The sequence below is a fragment of the Zymoseptoria tritici genome, chromosome 4 (assembly GCF_000219625.1).
Source record: "Zymoseptoria tritici IPO323 chromosome 4, whole genome shotgun sequence".
Classification (NCBI taxonomy): domain Eukaryota; kingdom Fungi; phylum Ascomycota; class Dothideomycetes; order Mycosphaerellales; family Mycosphaerellaceae; genus Zymoseptoria; species Zymoseptoria tritici.
This window is the reverse complement of record NC_018215.1, coordinates 2202614-2221368: the sequence shown is the minus strand read 5'-3', so window position 1 is coordinate 2221368 and position 18755 is coordinate 2202614. Positions and strand designations below refer to the sequence as shown.

At 53.6% G+C, this 18755-nt stretch overlaps 6 protein-coding genes across 6 annotated transcripts; 5 read left to right on the top strand and 1 right to left on the bottom strand.

Moving 5' to 3' along the window:
* Positions 1 to 805: 805 nt before the first annotated feature.
* On the top strand, positions 806 to 1930 carry MYCGRDRAFT_92769 (uncharacterized protein; the record flags this gene model as incomplete). Its single annotated transcript, XM_003853244.1, has 1 exon — positions 806 to 1930. One exon carries the CDS (start codon positions 806 to 808, stop codon positions 1928 to 1930), a length of 1125 nt encoding a protein of 374 aa, XP_003853292.1.
* A 742-nt stretch (positions 1931 to 2672) lies between these two features.
* On the top strand, positions 2673 to 4853 carry MYCGRDRAFT_109248 (uncharacterized protein; the record flags this gene model as incomplete). Its single annotated transcript, XM_003853245.1, has 1 exon — positions 2673 to 4853. One exon carries the CDS (start codon positions 2673 to 2675, stop codon positions 4851 to 4853), a length of 2181 nt encoding a protein of 726 aa, XP_003853293.1.
* A 1506-nt stretch (positions 4854 to 6359) lies between these two features.
* MYCGRDRAFT_71451 (uncharacterized protein) lies at positions 6360 to 8240 on the bottom strand (the record flags this gene model as incomplete). The annotated part of the gene is made up of 2 exons (XM_003853054.1): positions 6360 to 7569; positions 7621 to 8240. The coding sequence occupies 2 exons, from the start codon at positions 8238 to 8240 to the stop codon at positions 6360 to 6362; spliced, it is 1830 nt and encodes a 609-aa protein (XP_003853102.1).
* A 295-nt stretch (positions 8241 to 8535) lies between these two features.
* On the top strand, positions 8536 to 9148 carry MYCGRDRAFT_92766 (uncharacterized protein; the record flags this gene model as incomplete). The annotated part of the gene is made up of 3 exons (XM_003853246.1): positions 8536 to 8786; positions 8858 to 9053; positions 9107 to 9148. The coding sequence occupies 3 exons, from the start codon at positions 8536 to 8538 to the stop codon at positions 9146 to 9148; spliced, it is 489 nt and encodes a 162-aa protein (XP_003853294.1).
* Positions 9149 to 10956: 1808 nt separating this feature from the next.
* On the top strand, positions 10957 to 12749 carry MYCGRDRAFT_71450 (uncharacterized protein; the record flags this gene model as incomplete). The annotated part of the gene is made up of 3 exons (XM_003853247.1): positions 10957 to 11046; positions 11110 to 12209; positions 12412 to 12749. The coding sequence occupies 3 exons, from the start codon at positions 10973 to 10975 to the stop codon at positions 12747 to 12749; spliced, it is 1512 nt and encodes a 503-aa protein (XP_003853295.1).
* A 1244-nt stretch (positions 12750 to 13993) lies between these two features.
* On the top strand, positions 13994 to 15024 carry MYCGRDRAFT_85831 (uncharacterized protein; the record flags this gene model as incomplete). The annotated part of the gene is made up of 2 exons (XM_003853248.1): positions 13994 to 14859; positions 14949 to 15024. 2 exons carry the CDS (start codon positions 13994 to 13996, stop codon positions 15022 to 15024), a joined length of 942 nt encoding a protein of 313 aa, XP_003853296.1.
* Positions 15025 to 18755: the final 3731 nt, after the last annotated feature.

Sequence of the window (18755 nt, the reverse complement as noted above, 5' to 3'; positions counted from 1 at the left end):
TCAGCCGAAAACATGTATATACAACGTTGATTCATCTGACATTCAGGATTGCGACCATCGCGCTGGCGGGTACAACGATCATTCACCTGTAAGCGTTGACCATATGTCTGCTGTAACACCAGTACGTTCGCTGCCGCTTATTGTCTTTCATGTCGATCGATGACATTGATCTACCGAGCGCTCAGTGCCTGATCCAAGGGGCTATCGCATCTTCCCAATATGGATACAAGGAAACACCATCTCAGGCCGTATGAAGCCAGCTGTATCTGTCGAATATGAAGCAGTCTGTCTCAAACGTTACCGAGGGACTTGGCATTGTATGCTTAGTGAACGGCATCTTCGTCCATCCCTTCTCCAAATTTCCAGATTGCGGTCGTTCAGGGGCTTCAAGACTCATACTTCATAGAGATAGCAACCAATGTCTTTGTGTTGCGAAAGACTTCGACCGAGCCAACTGCGATCTTGTCTCGCATCACCGCCACTTGGTGCTTCATTTGTGGCATCCTGACTGATTTGTCTCATGCGGAGATGACGTTCTAAGTCATCGGACGAGCAACAAAGACTGCCCATGGAAAAGGAAGCTCTCCACCAAAGACTTTTGACTCATGTCCCTAGACAACCATGAGACAGCAGAGACATGTGCTGGTATAAAGGCAATTGACAAGTCAAAGGGAACTGTCTGCTGCAGCAAACTACAACCGCCGAAAAGACCTCATAAAAGTTCAGCAACCTCGCCCTTATTTTTCCCGGCACCACCATCTCATAACAAAACGAACAGCGACACCTTACCGAACTACATCTTCCAATGGACGTTGCAATTGCTGTGAAGGCCTTTCTGAACAGGTTTCAGGGGACAGCGTCGTTCGGAACAAACTTGCAACAAACGTCCCAGCCCGGCACCGATGTACCGAACCATTCAGGAGCCCGGCATACAGATATCCGTCGGCCAACTTATCGAGACACTGGCACACAGACCCTGGAAGAGGATCCTGCAAGCTGCTCAGATGGGTATGGAGACGACACCAACGACGGCAGTGAATCGGCCTATCTTGCAGAGCGAAACGAGGAGGACGATTTTTGGAGCTATGGAATGGGAGACTTCACTTACAGGCAGCAAGTCCGCGACAGTGTCGGAGTGAGCTTGAAAGGCGATTGCGCGGACTACTACACGGAAGGGCAACCTCAATTCGTGGCTGCAAATGACGGAATCAAGGACTGTGCGGCGCTTCTGATGACCGTGCAGCTATCTGGACTTATCAAAGCCGCGATACTGGCCGAAAGAGAGTTCAAGGAGGTACAAGGACAGGCGCAAGAGGATAGAGGAGAACTCATGAGCCTGGGCCGCATTGTACATCGCAAAATCAGATGCCTTGAGTATCGCCTGGATCGAAAGAATGTGGATGCCGCATCGGTGGACGGGGAATCTGGGAGGGAAGAGTTGTTCCAGGAGCTGCGGATTCTGTGCCTCCTACACGAAGACGTCAAGCGGCGAGTGCGGTGCGTTGAGGAGACTGTCCATGAAGCGGTCATGACTTTGCACACAGGCGACAGGGACATGAAGGCATGTATGGAGAAGGCCTTTGTCAAGGCTGATCTCGTGGAGCGCGTATGGTACGACCCGGATTACTGCACAGAACCGTTGGACTTCGAGTCGGAGTACGCAGCTTTCTGTCAGCGGCTTCGAAAGGCGGAGAAAGAGCCCCAAGTCGATATTTCAACATCGGACGCAACCTCGGACGCTGGTATTCGTATGCTTGAAGCGGTGGAGGAAGGCCATCGGGCCGACGAACCAGCATTAGACTCAACCTCGGACGCTGACGTACCAGTGCTTCAGGAGGCGGGTGAAGACTCCCAAGCGGACCGACCAGCTTTGGATGCAGCTTTGAGCGCTGATTCAACTGTGCTTTCAGAGGTGGAAGATGGCTCCTAAGCCGACGATTCAGTATTGGACGGAATCTCGAATGCTGACATGCTCTCCTTTTCTTAAGCTTCTTGCGCAAAAACGATAGACGGAGTTTGATGTCCAAAGCACATGCTACAGCGCTAGGGCCTATAGGTGTCAGACTTGAAGCAGTCTTATAATGTGTGTTCCGAGACAAATTAGAGGCTTTAGATTAGCATAGCAGATAGTAGATAGTGCGAGTTAAATCCGAAGTTCTTTCCCTAATCCGCGTAATGCCTCGCCGCTACCTCTATCTTAGTGCGCTCCTTCCGAAAGCTCGAATTTAATATGCAGGTGCACAATTTCGAGCTTTCTTGTAAGGATTTACTATAACACTACTCTAAAGTAGAAAGGGCTAAACCGGAGATAGCCTCGCCGTCCTAGTACAGTAATAATCGGAAATGTTCTGCTGCGCCTTCTAGGGCACGACGGACCTTTGCCGCTTCGGGTCTAAGTATAAGCTTTGAATTCTGAGATTGCTGTCCCAGATTAGCAGCATTCACCATTGTCGCTGACGACTGTCTCATGCCACGCAAGACAATACCGACACAATCAAATAGGCGCTTTGTTCGCTTTGTCTCGGACAATCAAGATAAACAAAGACCACGGGATCTGAGATTCGCCTTTGTCAAGTTCCCTCAGGTAGAAGTCCGCGATCTTCGTGCAACGAGGCATCGTCTCAAACTTACAAGTCCAACCTCCAGAACTCGCCCCCAACTCATACCACGAAATGGATCTGGCATCCATCGTCCCAGTTGCAGTCTTGCATTGCGCTCCCTACGTCAAGCGTTGCCTCGCAGCGTGTACCACCCGCATTCTCCAAGCTGCGGTAGCTGAGAAGCAGGCGGCGCGCAATGTCCTCACAGCGAAATCTCACCACAATGATGTTGCGACAGTTGACCAATCGCCTCGTGACAGTACGTCTTGCCCGGCCAGATCCATAGCCACCACAGACGGCGTCGATCCATCATTCACGCTCTTGGTGCAGAGCGACCTCTGCGAGTCCATGAAGACAGCAGTCCGTATCCAGAGGCTGTACTCCAAGGAGCAAAGGTATGCCAAGGCGCAGCTAAAGGAGATCAAGGCGTTCGATTCCAAATTGTGGCAAGAGATCACCGTCCTCAAGAAAGCAATCCGGAACGAGGAGAATCCTGAACTTAAGGCTCAATGGAAGTCGAGGCTGCTTGAACTCGAAAGCTTGCTGAATGTCGCGCCTGCAAAGAAGAGCAACCTCGAAGCTGGACTCAAGTACAGAGGGGAGATACTACTGAAGGCTTACGCAGAAATCGGCGCATTCTTGGACCAGGCACTTGTAGAGGCGACTCTCGCTGATCTCGACAATGACGAGGAGCTTCCGATCGAAAAATTGGATATTGATGAGCAGTGTCTGCAGAGAATCCAAGATCAAGACTATGCAGACCCAGAGTATGCAGCGGAGCTCGCGGGGCCACGGATACCTGACGAGTATTACGGAGCTGTTGCGGAAGGTGTCGCGGCACCGCAGTCTCCATGGCCGGCAGGACAAAAGGCTGAGCATGCGGATCTCGTTGGCGATGCTCAATCCGTCGAACAAGATGCTGCTGCTATCGAAGATGAGCCAGCCCAAAGGGACAACTACATCAGGATATTCCCCGAAGATCTCGAAGACTACACTCCCGGCCCGGCACGTTTCATTTCTGCCACAGATGGATTTCACTCCCCAGTCGTGGCACTTCTAATGCGACATGATCTTTCTCAGTATATCAAAGCAGCCATCAAGTACCAGAGGATGTACGATCGAGAGAAGCGTTGGGGCGAGGCGCAGCTTGAGGAAATCGAGCAGTACGACTCTCAGCTGAGGCGCGAGATAAATGATCGTCGCTACGCCCCGTCCGAGCCCAGTACCGCTGCACGCCCTACTTGGCGCGATAGCGAATTGTCGATTCTCGAAACTCTGTTGAAGTCGGTGCCTTTGAAGAAAGAGGTCCTAAAGAGTCGTCTCAGGCACCGTGCGAATGTGCTTCTGGAAGAGACCTCGGAAATCATGGCGTTCCTCGAAGAAGCGTTCGTGCATGCCCTTCTTTGCGAACCAGACAGCGGAGAGGAGCTTCCGACCGAGCGTCTGAACCTGGAGGACGACTACCAGAGTTTGCGCGCCGAGCAGTTTCCAGAGGAGAAGGGCCTTCCGAAGCAGTATCTGTTGGCGGATTCTCGAGAAAGTCAAGACCAAGACGCCGGCACTGCACGCGCAGATCCCGAGCCACTGACACCTGACGCTCACTACGGAGCTGATGCGGAAGACGTGGCGACCTCGCAGCCTGTGTCTTCACCAGAAGACGAGGCCGAGCACAAGGCCAGAGTTGCTCACTGGGAAGCCCGTAAGTCTCTTGAAACTGCGCGGCAGGAATTCGACTCCAGGGCAGACAACGAAGATATCGATCTGTACAATTGTACACGTGCGGAAGAGAATGGTGAGGCACCATACGATGCTACACAAACGGAATTCGATCTCCGTTGGGTCGCAATCAATCGCCAGCTCACCAGGGATGTCATCAAGGCCGAGGAAGTGCTCCAGGAGGCCGAAGCCAAATTGTTGGAGCTGGGCGTCGAGTTGCCTGAAGAGTCGGCAGGCTACTATGGCGGCGGAGGCTACATCGAGTACTACGAACGCGATCCTGTTGTGGATGGAAATCCCCCAGAGGATCCTCGAATTCAGAGCTGGCTGCACGCCATTTCCGAGGCTTCCTTAGAGGATCCGGAGACGCTAGGCGAAGAGCGCGGTGAGATCCTTGAGTGGGAGTGCCGAGAGATTGAGATTAGCGACAGCTTGAGTGCGGTCGATTACGACTATCAGCGTAGCAAGATTGACAAGTGGCAGCTGGCCTGCCGTAGCGATCGAGAGGAAGCCTGTCGTGTTCGTATGGTTCAATGAAGACAAATCGGTTCGACAGAAGCTGTCATCATGCAGATAACCAAGGTAGATCCGATTCGAAAGGGCTTTCAAACGACATGTGAATTGCAAGCCAGGTGAAAAGTGAATCACACCGGCGTTGAGGTGGTCATCCAGTCCTGTCGCAGACCCTTGACGTGTGTCGAGCTCTGGTACCGAGACAAAGCTCTACAGCTGCAGGCAGTCTGCACATGATGCATGAAGTCCGGCGCCAACGCGTTGGCGGTGTGTCTGCTCGAGCACTCGCGAAGGAGCTCGCTGCGGTGGAGGTAGGGATCGTACTTCGCTTGCGTCGTGCTTCGCGTTCTTCAGGCAGCTTGTGCATAGTACATGTGATGTCCAAGACGCTTCATTCGCCCGTGTGTTGTCGATGGCTGGAGTTGTTGGGGTGAAGTCCTTGTCAGAGAGGAGTGATCACATCACAGCTCACATTCAGCCGGATTAATTCTGGAAGGATCACCGCGCTAACCGCTGCGTGGGGTGGAGACCCGAGAAGGTTCAAGCTTCAATTGACCTCGGACCACAGCTTACAGGCACATGGCCGACGATGACATGAATCACAAGGAAAGTGGAAGACATCAGCTCCGGAGAAGTGTTTCATTGAGGTAAAGAGCGTGTTCGTCGGATCGTCAAAAGGCACCCTTCAACTTTCTCCTCCACCGACAAGTCCCATATCCTCCACCCGGGCCAGATCGCCCATCATCCACCCTCTCCTCTCATTTGCTCGCAACCATGGTCGACGTGGAATGAAGCGGACATTGACATGGCATCCCTTCGTTGTCCGTTGGTTGGTCGCACGTGGCGTTGCATTTACTGTTGTTCAAGTCTGTCAGTGAGGATGTCCAGTCGGCGACTGTAAGCAAAGGGAAGGGCGAGTCGTACGCAGTTGCAGTTGCCGGGAGCGCAAGCGCAGTTGTCGTTCTTGCAGGATCCGCAGCCACCCATGATAATGATTGGTTTGTTTGGTTGGTGATTGGTGGAGTGTGTTGTGTAGTGTGTTGACCTTGATGGTTTTGCGAGAGTGTGTTGTGGAAAGAAGATAAGAACGGGCGAAGTTGGAGGGTTAGATATAGGCCGGCCGAAGTGCTACCCTCGCTTGTGACGCTCCCACTCGAGAGCTCGTCAGTGGAGCCGGTTGAAAGTCTATGCAGGCCAAGATGTCATTCAACGCATACGTGCTCCCACTGCTCCCACGTCTGCGTGGGAGGTGTGCCCGATTGAGGTAGTTATCAGCAGGCTGCGCTGGATCTGCAGGCATCGAGGTGTGTCGGAGATGAACGAGCATTGGTTGAAGCTCTTCACAAGCTGCTGAGGCCTCGTGAGCACGACCAGCATACGAAACAATCGCCTCGCGCTAAACCGGTACATTCACCTTGATTGGGCTTCATGCCGATCTCACGCATGTGTGCAGAGCTGCGAAAGGATCGGAATCGCTCGGATAACTGAATACGGTAGCTCCGAGCGGCGTTTGATCACACATCACATGCTTCATAATCCCACGAGCCTGCGGATGCCTTGCCATCTCCGACCGAGAGTCTCGCCATATCCCACTTCAACCACCCCACGTGCACTCTGCCAGGCGCCCATCCGCATCGGGTAGTCCAGTTTACCGGGGATAGCCGTCTTGATCAAGCCAGGCCACTTGTCGGAGCAGACCGATTTGGGGTTGCACAGGCTTCGTAGGCCTTCGCAACCCGCGAATCGCCCATAGCCAGAACCTCCGACTCCACCAAAGGGCAGCTGGACCACATAGTATGCTGCAAAGTCATTCACCGCTACCATGCCAGCTTTGGCGCCATTGGTCACATGCTGAAGATCTGTCCGTGCTTTCGATGAAGATGTTGGTCCAAACACACTGCAACCCAAGCTGTAGATCGTACTGTTCGTGATCCGCAGGACGTCCTCGATGGTCTGTGCTTTCATCATGACACAGATCGGCGCGAACAGCTCCTCCTGTGCGATACGCATCTCCGGAGTCACGTCTACGAGCATGGTCGGTGAGAAGTAGTGACCGCGAGGGTAAAGTTCGTGGGAATATCGGTAACCACCAACGAGAAGACGCGCGCCTTGCGCCGTGGCTTCAGCGATGAGTCGTTCAAGGCGATCGAATGATGCGGAGCTGATCATAGCTCCGACATCGATCGGACTGCCTTCGCCGCGTCTGGCGTCAAGGTCGTTGCCGACTCGCAATGCGTCGATGCGTGGCTTCAGCATGTCCACAAGCTTGCTGTATGCTCCCGGCATAGCAACAACACGCTCGATGCCAACGCAGTTCTGACCCGCGCTTTGGAAGACACCTCTCATGATGATGCTTGCGATCCTCTCCAGTTCTCCTTGTCCCATGGCAGATCCCGACGGCTCGTCCAAGACGATAGCAGCATCCTTACCGCCAAGTTCGACACACAGCGGTGTGAGTGGTTTTGATGCGCTTTTAGCCACAGCGTGGGCAACAGGCCTACTCCCGATAAATGTGAGGTGGCTGATGCCAGGGTGAGAGGTGAAGTGGTCCGCAGTCTCAGGCCAGCAAGACAAAGCATGAACGAGGTTCGGATCGTGGCCACAAGCAGAGAGCGCATCGCATACAATGCTGACGAAGTAGGCTGATGACCACGCAGTCTGCTCGCTGTTCTTGATGACAATACCGTTGCCGGCGAAGATGGCGGAGATGACTGGACCCATGAAGTTGTGAAAGGGATAACTAGGCGTGGTCAGTCTACCGAACGCAACAAGAATGGTCGGTGCAACTCACTTCCAACTAACACAAGCACCGACGACTCCAAGCGGTTCGTAACGGATCTCGTTGTGCTTGTAGAACATCATCAAGTTAGTTGGTCGACGATCAACTGCAAGGGCCTTCTCTCCGTGGTTGATGGTCCATTGCAGCTTCTCCACAGTAACAAGAACCTCTCCAAATAAAGCATCAACACGAGTTTTTCCACTGTCCAGGCACGCAGTGCGAATGATGTTTTCCTGATTGTCGAGGATGAACTTGAGTATCGTCTTCAACACCTTGCGGCGCTGAGCAAAAGTCGAAAGACGCCATGTCTTCTGAGCGGCGGCTGCTTTGGCAATAGTCCTGTCGATGCGGTCCTTGGTAGCAGGATTGACAAGTCCGAGAAAAGTTCCTGAGGCCGGGGCGTAGCATTGTATAGCTGTGCTTCCGGCAACCTTGATGGACGGGTCGTTCAGCCCCTTTCCTTCCCAGCCAGGCAGGATTTGCTCGGGCGGTGCGACGGAGTAGTCGATGGCTTTTTCTGGATCTGTTCGCAGTGTGGTGTATGCTGCGTATGCGATGATAAGACCGATCACCGTTGCGATGATCTCTTCTCGAAAAAGGGCATCAAAGAGGACCTCGAGGGACCAATTCATGGTAACGTGACTTGCGGATGTGAGTGTGAGGTTTGGTTTGGTGGAGGATAGAATTCTGTGGTCACCGCGATTCGGCCGATGTTCGGACCAGCTGGACATTGTGCACCTCCAGTGAGAAGGAGCATGCCAATAATTACAGACATCAATCTGTCTCGAGACGACTACTCGCGAGAAGACCAAGATCCACCCTCTACCTGACAATGGCACCGCTCAAAGTCGGGGACGAATTCCCCGCAGACGTCAAGTTCGAGTACGGCTCTTTGCAACGAGCTCTGGTCTGACAAGAAGAACACTGATGCTGAACGCCTGTAGATGGGCTCCGATCACGGACCCCGATCCAACGACATGTGGTATCCCGCAAGAATACGACGCTTCTAAGGAGTTCGCGGGCAAGAAAGTTGTCCTCGTCTCCGTACCTGGCGCCTTCACTCCTAGCTGTTCCTCCTGGCACATCCCACCGTTCATTGCGCGGATCGACGAATTGACGGCCAAGGGCGTGGACTTCGTGGTGGTCATTGCTAGCAACGACAGCTGGGTCATGAATGCGTACGTCCGCCGCAGAGAAAGAGTCACGTTGTCGAACAGATCACTAACATTTAAGGTTCATGACTTTGCAGTTGGGGTAAAGTCAACGGAGTGAAAGGTGACAGCAAGATCATGTTCATGAGCGACACCAAGTCCGTCTTCTACAAGAACCACGGCTGGGACGCTGGTCCTGGTCGGGCTGATCGCAGTCATCGATGGGTGATGGTGATCGAGCGAGATGGCACTGTGTCTGTCGCTGATGTCGAGAAGACAACGAAAGATGTGGATGTATGTGACAAGAGGCATCTGCATTTTGCCGGCTTCGCTGACATTCACCACAGGTCACAAGCGTCGACGCTGTGCTTTCCAAGCTCTCAGGCTAGCACATGTCGAAGCAAAGCATCTGCGATGCACCACGATCGATACAACGCAGACCGCGAGTAGACATAGAAACGCTCTGGTGCCCAAGGTAGACCTAGACTCCCCCAAGTATGCGCTTTGCCAATACCCGTAATAGCGGGTGAATGCTATGCGATCTGGTCACCTCAAGGACGTTGTTGTGAGCAGGTGCTCGGGAGATTGTTCCAGTGTTGCTCAACGAGAAGGCTGCTGCTGCTGAAGAGCTTGCTGGAAGGTACGGACCGAACATGACTCAGAAATAAAGCCAAGGCAACCGCCATTGAAAAGCCTCAGTTTGCTGCGGCCCTCTCCAACCTTCTCTTCTTGCCAGACTCGCCACCCTCAAACCACGACTCTGATGAATGTCTCATCCATCCACCCACCCAATTCTCTCCCTTGACTCACGACAAACGAGTTGCCCTCGTGTATGAAGCAATCTCTGCTTGCAGAATGGCTCTTCGCTGCTTAAGCGACGAGAATAAGTCGTCCAATTCCCGCCTCATTGCCGCGAGGACTTGGGCATCTTGTCGAGGAAGATTATTTCGTCTCGCAGCTCGCCAGATCACCTCGCCTCGGAGACGGTGTGTGTTTGCTTTCAACCAGCTTGAGGCGGCTTGGACAAGATGGGCGAAGACCATGCGATGGTCGCTTGAGGGATGGACAATGGCTTCTGACTCGGCGGGCCTGGCATCGCCGAACTCGCGTTGCTGGCTCACTCGGTCGATCGATATGCTTCGGTCTTGTTGAGCATCTTGTGTATGCGGTGCACTGTCTGTGCTGATAGCAGTTTGGGTGGCGATGGTCGATGGATCGAGCCGAACGTCGGAGTGTTGGAGCGGTTGTGCGTGATCGCCGCCCGGGTGCACATCGTGTCCGTTGTGAAGGTAGCTCGAACTACCGCTGTCGATGGCAAGGCTCCGAGAGCGATGGGTTGAATTGGTCGCCAGAATCTCCGGGTCACTGGTGTCCATTGGTCTGGAGATCTCGTGCCTGTTGGCATTGTGGCTCGAGGTCGCCATGTTGTAGAAAGTGCTGTTTCTTCGTGTTCGCGATCGTGATCAAAGTGGTGTCTCTGTGTTCTATTCGTGAGAAAAAATGAGTCTGAACTAACGATTGTTACTCGGCATATGGATTTGCACATGTCAGCGCATGTGATAATGGTGAAGAAGACAGTGAAATTGCTCCAGATGTGATATGCAGCTTCTTGCCTGCTAAAGAACCACTCACAGCCTGCCTCGAATCATCGCGCGTGTGCATCCAGGGAAGGTATGTTCGCCAGTTGCTGTGGCAGGAATGTGTATACGCTTATAGAATGTGTTGTCATGTTGAATATCTTGAAGTGTGAGCGCCAGAAGCTCCATATGAAATCGATCGCTCGAACTATAGAACTATCAGGAGCAGACGTCTACTAACGCAGACGACGATCTCATTCCCGCACTGAAGGAACTTGGGGATACCGTGATCAAGAGATGAAGAAGAATGATATTCGTCACTAACGACCTGCACCATCAAGGAGATTCAAGGCAGGAGATACGCGGACGTAGGTTCGCTCTCTCACGCCCATACAGATCCGCAGTGAAGGGACCCGATGACAACTCCGCATCATGAATGAATTTGCTTCGTTTGAGGGCGCGATGAAGAGAGGAAAGGAAGCAAGAAAAGATTGAACGTGAGGAATGTTGTTGCAGCGCCGTCTCTAGCGTGCAGTATTTCTCAGACTGCTGTGTGTGTGGCGGCAATTTTCTTCGTCGTTTGGACTTCTTCCTCCTCGAGACCAACCACAATGTGAGACTCACTTTCTCATCACGATGGATACACTCGATGGGACCGACTGGGATGTGATCATCTCAGGCACAGGTCTACCACAGTCGCTACTTGCGCTGTACGTCCGCCCAGCATTCGTGAGCGCAACCTCGAGCTAACTAACGCGAAGGTCGCCTTGAAGAGCTCTGTCTCGGTCCGGCAAGAGTGTCCTCCATGTCGACCGCAACGACTATTATGGCGGCAACGAAGCTGCCCTGAGCCTGTCCGATGCGGAGTCGTGGGTGTCGAAACACGCCGCGAGCTCTCACGCCCTGCCAACGACGTTCAGCAATGCGGTATCGAAGTCCGCTGGGCAGGACACCGAGCAGAACAACCTGGGCCATTCCCGCGCCTACTCTCTCGCCCTAGCCCCACAGCTGTTGTACGCCCGATCTTCGCTGCTGTCCGCATTGGTGTCATCGCAGACTCACAATCAGCTCGAGTTCCAAGCGGTCGGCTCTTGGTTCGTGGTGTCACGGGCCTCAGAAAAACTAGTAGGGCAATGGGAAATCACGAGGGTACCTGGCGGGAGAGAAGATGTGTTTCAGGACAATACACTAAATCTCAAGGCAAAGAGAAGCCTGATGAAGTTCCTGCGCTTCGTCGCCAGCAGCGAGGAGCAAAAAGATTCATGGGAGGCAGATCACACAAAAGCGTTCTCAGCGTTCTTATCGGAAAGTTTCGGCCTGCCAGAAGCATCGCACGCAGCGATCATTGCGCTCACTTCAAGTCAGCAGCCATCGCAAAGCGTCACCGTTGCAGATGCTGTGCCTCGAATTGCTCGACACCTCAGCAGCATTGGCGTGTTTGGACCTGGCTTCGGTGCAGTGGTCCCGAAATGGGGTGGTCTGGCTGAAGTCGGTCAGGTTGCTTGCCGAGCATGCGCTGTGGGCGGTGGCGTCTACGTCCTTGGAAAAGGCGTTGACGAGGTGCGTGTTGAGGACGACCAGAGCCTCTCCGTCACTCTCGGCGGTGGTGAGAAAGTGATAGGACAATGGCTCGTTGGAGACAATGAGAACTTGCCCGCATCAACTCTGACAGAAGAATCTTCATCCGAGTCTTACACCTCGGAGAGCATCTCCATCATCTCATCACCGCTGGCCGCCCTGTTTCCTCCAACATCCGAAGGAGGTCCAACGCCCGCCGGCGCTGTGATCCTTGTGCAATCAAGCACCGATACTGAGCCACCGGTTCACATTCTCGCGCACTCCAGCGATTCGGGCGAATGCCCAACCGGACAAAGTACGTATGATCTCCATCTTCATCTCCATTTCCCACGCTCCTCCTACGAAATGATGAACGATTATTACGAATACTTATCTACATTGTCTGAACAACATTGAAGAACAAACCATCTCTGACAACCTGAAATTCGTCCCCAAATACACACTTCACATTTGCATTCACTACTTGTTCAACGAACTCGTGCTGACTGCAACTTCAGGCGTCCTTTATGCTTCGAGCTTCGAGCGATCAGATTCTGGTTTCAGCCGACTGAACGACGCTATACAAACTCTCCTACAGAGTCTACAGGAGGAGCCTCCGCCGCCCCGAGTTCTGTGGGACATGCAGTATGAGCGACGGCATGCAACGAGCAACGTGACTCGCACTGCTGACGATCGTGTGATTGCACTCAAGCCTATGCCGGCAGACCTTACTTTCAACGATTCTGTATTAAGAGACGTTCAGGACGTCTGGCAGCAGATAACGGGTGCTGATCCAGAGAGCTTTCTCAAGTTCGAAGCACGAGAGAGCACTTTCGACGAAGACGGTTCCAGCTAACCGGCTCTCGCGAATGACTTCACGATCCTACATGACAGCGCTTCCCGCAAACGAGATACTTGTGTGCAACCGAATACAGTATGCATTGTTCTTGTCAAGTACTTGTCCCTTAATGTTCTACAGTAGCACTGTGCGTTGGCATTCCAATCATTGGTCGACATGGCGGGCTGAGCTTCTGGTGCAACTGCTCGGCGTCACAACGGCTGAGCGCTGGAGGATGATCGCCCCGCATCTTTAGCTCGCCTTTCACAGCTGTGCGGCACTGCAGCATTGGCTTCCGGGATGCTCCGCTGCCATTCGACCACAAGTCGTTGTCAGACCACGACAGGAAGGGTGTTGGCGACGACAGGAACTGATATCTGGCCCAGTGCGGTTTAATGACAACCATGAACGACACTCGATTCGGATAGTTCCAAGCCGCTGCTTGTTCGCGAGCAGCAAACCTTCATTGCGCATCCATGATCCTCAACCTCATCATTACCTTACCATGTGTCCGATGGTTCCCGAACTATCGGGCATGCGGACAGAGAAGGAGGCTTGAGCTCCGAGACAATCAGCTGCGAACCAGGAAGCATAGGACCATGGCCGCTTCATCGTCCTGGTCGAGACGCGTGACTCCCGATTTTGGTATTGGCTGCGTGACTGAACCCCGCCCGATACAAGGTACGCTGCGAGAGCTCCAACGAATCCAAGCAATGCCATATCAGCTACTTGAGGAACCTCCCCTCTCGCACGAGCAACCTGTCGTGACTTGACACCCTGTGCAACACTGCAGCTCCCTGCTTGTCTCGCATTTACCATCGTTGTTCTTCTAGATACCTGATAACATTGTATCGTTCGTCAGCCGACGCTCAATTCGATCACGCTACCTTGGAAGAGCTCGAAGCGAGTTGGCATTGCTTGCTGCGGGGGGCTGGGCATTGCTACAAGACCAATTTAACCAGAACTGTGAGTCTTTGCGGAAGCAATCGGAATGTTTGCTGGCTCCGAAGCGAAAATGGAATGAGCTGGCTTGTTGTCGTCGCTGGTGTCATTGAGTGATCTTTGGAATGGAGTATTCATGACTTCCACTTGGGCATTCTTCTGACCGGAAATAGCGGCATTGATCGCCAGATCTTGAACGTTCGACGAAGCAGACTCCACGACACAGCGCGAACATGGCCTCGGCACTCGAAGCAGCGAAACGAAAGGCCGACGCTGCCTTGACGGCAGCAAAAGAGGTCGCCGCAGACGCACCCGCAGCGATGCAGAAAGCCTCGGAGAACCCTCAACAAGCCACTCGAGACTTTCTGCACACTCCGATAATGCGTATTGCACTTCCATTCATTAATGGTGGAGCTGCGGGGATGGTTGCAACATGTGTCGTTCAGCCCATGGACATGATCAAGGTCCGGCTCCAGCTCGCCGGAGAGGGAGTCAAGACTGGCCCCAAGCCGACTCCAGTCAGCGTTGCAAGAGAGATCATCGCCGCGGGCAAGGTCCTGGACCTCTACACTGGCCTGTCAGCAGGTCTTTTGCGACAGGCTGTATACACGACTGCTCGCCTTGGCTTGTTCGACACTTTCATGAAGTCCTTGACCACACGCGCAGAAGGTCAGGGTCTATCGATCGGATTTCGGGAGCGCGCAGCAGCTGGTCTGAGTGCGGGCGGTATTGCAGCTTTCATCAGCAACCCGGCAGACTTGGCCCTGATCCGGATGCAGAGCGACGGTCTGAAACCCAAGGCAGACAGGGCCAACTACAAGAGCGTCGCCGATGCTCTCATGAGGATCACAAAGAACGAGGGCGTACGTCGATTGTGGGCCGGTGCCACTCCGACTGTCGTAAGAGCTATGGCATTGAACTTTGGTCAGCTAGGGTTCTTTTCCGAGGCGAAAGCAAGGCTGAAGAAGATGGACAACATGGGCCCTCGCGCCCAGACTCTCACTGCATCGGCCGTTGCGGGATTCTTCGCATCATTCTTCAGTTTGCCGTTCGATTTCATCAAGACCCGTCTCCAGAAGCAGTCCCGCGGCCCGGATGGCAAGCTCCCGTATAAGAACATGTTCGACTGCGCGAAGAAGGTGATCCGGGATGAGGGTCCGCTCAGGTTCTATCGTGGGTTCTCGACGTAAGTTGACCGAAAGGGCAGAGCCCGCTTGGAGCCTGTCTCCGCTGATCGTCGAACGAAATGAGCTGACTTTATGATGCCGCTGAAAGATATTATGTAAGGATAGCGCCCCATGCAATGGTCACGCTCATCGTTGCAGACTATCTCAACTTCATTACGAAGTGAGTGGTGTCCTGTGAAGGGAGAGGCTCGAAGGCGGCGTGTTGGGGCCGAAGCGCAGAATTCCGCTCTGATAGTAGTCTCGCACACATATCACGTGAATGAAGAGATCAGCAAGCACGATAACACCGCCTCTGTAACGGGGATGTCATTGGGATGCTTGTAAGGGAAGGGAGTGCAGTAGTTTAGATGTGCGGCATACCACAAAGTAACGTATGGCTGACTAAGCCGGATTATTCCTTCTCCGGCCCGAGCTGAGGTGCGTGAAGGGTTTCTAGCTTCACACGCGTCTTCCTAGTGCTGCAGCAACGCGTGTTTCTCACGTCTTACACTATCACTCCCACGGCCCTCACATTTCTTTCACGGACACATTGCGCCAACATGTTTGGCAGGTCGCGACAGTCAACGGCTCAGCCGACACCACGACGAGGCACTCAGGGAACGCCTCATGGAACTCAACAAACACCCCAGCGCGGCGAGCAGCAGACACAGAGGCGCGAGCTGCCTCCGCATGAGCCTCCAGCGTTCCCACTCAATCCGACTGCGCAGCGCGAATTGGCCACTCTTGTCCGCGCGCAAAAGCTTCGTAAGCTAAATGACAGCATTGCCGACTCGCAGAAACGCATATCCGATGCCGCTGCCGACCTCAATGACCGCGTGACGCACAGAGCGACCGCGGTGAGGAAGCAAAGAGAAAGAGAACGTGCTCCAGACGATCTAGAGGAGCTGGAGCGGAAGCTGGCCGAGTTCCAAGGAAAAGCCGATAGCATGACACAGCGGATGGACGAGACAATGCGCAAGCTGATCGATCAGCAACAGAATGTGAAGTACATTGGCGACTCTCTCGCAAGCGCTGAGAATCACGCTCGCAACACCGCCAGCACGCAAGCCAGCACGCAAAATGTACGCTCTCAACGGCCGAGGCGAGGAGGCCATGCAGAGGGCGAGGAAGCTGGTTCAGATGAGGAGGAGGAATACCCGGACTTCACACCAACAGATCCGGCAGGTGCCACTCAACCCCAGCAGGCATCATTAGATGTCTTCCGCACTGCTTACGAGGATGCCAAATTGCGATATGAGAGTCGAACGGCGGCAGAACGTTATGTGGAGGATGGACCGTACGGTGACTTCCGGAGAGTGGTGCACGATGCCTGCCACCCAGATGATGATGTCGACATGCCACCTCCTCGTGAGTGGTTCACCGAAAGTGGTGCACCTGCGCCTGGTATAACGAATCGAAGAGGGCCCGCGAATGACGAGGAAGACGATGATGAGGACGACGATCTCGCGGTCAGCAAAGCGACCATCAGCACGAAGTGCCCTATCACTCTGAAGGAGTTTGAAAATCCTTTGACGTCGAAGAAGTGTTCTCACAGCTTCGAGTCAGCCGCCATCAAGGAAATGATCGGTCAGTCTGCTACTCGGACTGCTCCAGGACCAGGTCAGAGAGGAGGCGAAAAAGCCATGCGGTGCCCTGTCGGCGGATGCAAGGAACTCCTCTCGATGAACGATTTGGAAGTGAACAAAGTGCTGGTGAGAAAGATTCAGCGACTACAGAAGAGCAGGCGATTGCAGGAAGAAGGAGACGATGATGATGACGATGGCAGTGAGGCCGGCATTGGTACTCAGCGGCGTGCGCAGTCGATTGACGACGATGCTGTCGATGACGAGGACGCCACGCCGGGTGCATCCAGAAGTCACAGACTCAAGTCGGAACCAAAAGCGACCGCAACGCCTGCGCCAACGTCCACCGCGGCCCGTGTCATTGACCTGGGCGAGAGTGATGAGGAAGAGGATGAGGAGGACATCGAGGTCGACTCGGAGGGAGATACCACCATGGGATAAACCTTCGGGATGCGCCACAAAAAGGCTCCATGAGCATATATCGAAATATCTTATTGGCATGTAGTCATACAAGCTTCTCCCAAATGATCCCAATGCCTTCAAGACTTGATGCCTATTCATCTCCACCCTTTGCTCTTCGACCCTGCATCCTTTTCAGTGTCCTTTACTTCCACAAAAGCTCCCCTCTTCTGACCGTCTCTGGCAGGAATGCCTTTCATCTGCATGCCACCTCGCTTCGACTGGCGGTCCATCGCCGAAGGTTTGGGGTTGCCGCGACCTGTGAGTCGTCTCGAGGCGCGTTGGATCGATTGTCGAATGTTCCACTGCCGGCGTTTGGCCACGACGAACAACACAGTCATTACGGCTAAAACATGTCAGTTTGTTTGGGGATTTCAAGCAGCGCTGAAAGGTCTATACCGCCCAGAATCACTACAATGACGACCACCACGATGATCGCGATCAAGCCGCCTTTGCTGAGGTTGAATGATCCTGACGACCCGCCTGATGCTCCGCCTTCTGTGTCAACTGCTCCGCCGTTGGATTCATACGTTCCATCGCTGCTTTCTTGTGTCTGTCGTCCTTGGATTGCGGCTGCCAGAGAGAGGGTCGGGAGAACTGCGCAGAGCCAAGGTACAGCTTGAGAAATGGAGGCCATTGTCGATTTTCTGTTTGTTGATACACTGTGCTGTGGTACCAGTTGCTTTGTCGGGACGAGATGAAGGAATCAAAGGAACGCGTGTAGAAGATAGGAAGAAAATGCGATCGAGACCAGCGTAGAGTTGTCTTCCATCTTTCCACTCTTCTCAGCGCTTACAGTGCCCCTATCTTGCTCCGCAGTGATAGCAATTGACGTCTACCGCGATGCTACTCGCTGCGCGACGCCAATGGAAGTCGAGCGCATGCAGGAGGCGAGTGCGAATGGACAGTGAAGGAGGAAGTTTGGGCGGCTATTTGGGCGAGGACGAGTGGAGGAAGTCGAGATGGTGGTTGTGATTGGCTGGAGGGCGGCTTGGTCTTTGCGCCTCCTTCTCCCACAGCTTGGTCTTCCTTTCGACATCGACCTCATCCGGCCCTCCGTCATGTTCCATCTGTCCGTCTTGATGGCTTATCGGGATGGACGTGTTCTTGAATTCTGTGAGCATCCGATGAAGCCGCGCAGGGTAGTCCTACCGCCGGTGCAAAGACATCAGGATGAAGTCGGGCGCTCCCTTGGCTCCTCTCCTCATGATCCTGCTGATGACAGTCTGCTCAGTTCTCACAAGAGGGAGAAATAGCAGTCCGCCGTCGCCCGAGCCGTTTAGTGAAGCTCCGGTAGATGTGCAGCTGCGAAGCATCACTGATGTGCAAGGCATGTCTCTGGAAACCGCGGCTTCGAGGGAAATATGGATATCTTGAGCTGGAGCACCTCGTAATCAACGTCTTCACTTCGGTGTTGTGTGTGCTTGAGAATGCGAGATGAGCATGTCGTTCCAGATTCAATCTGCAGCAGATCGTGTGAGCGGTTGAGGTAGAACACAAGAGGAAGTCAAGGTAAAGTGGATGTTCTGAGAGGCAAAGAACTTGCATCGCTCAACCTCTACCTTGCGATTTGATCTTCAAAAGCTCACATCTCGACGCGTGAGCGTGATCGAAACGATTGGCGTGGCTGCCTATTTCGACGAAGGTCAAGTTTCAACTTCACTTCTTCCACGCTGGCTGGATTCATCTTTTGCTGAGCTTCCATCACTGCAACCACTCCTGGCATCAACCTCTCGATACTGTTTTGCATCTCGACAACGCACTGGCAAGACGGACTCGGTCATGTCTGTCGCCTCGCCACAGATCGTCTCATCAGACCAGCCATCGTTCGACTCCATGCCGGACGATGAACCACCCACACTCAATGCAGAGCA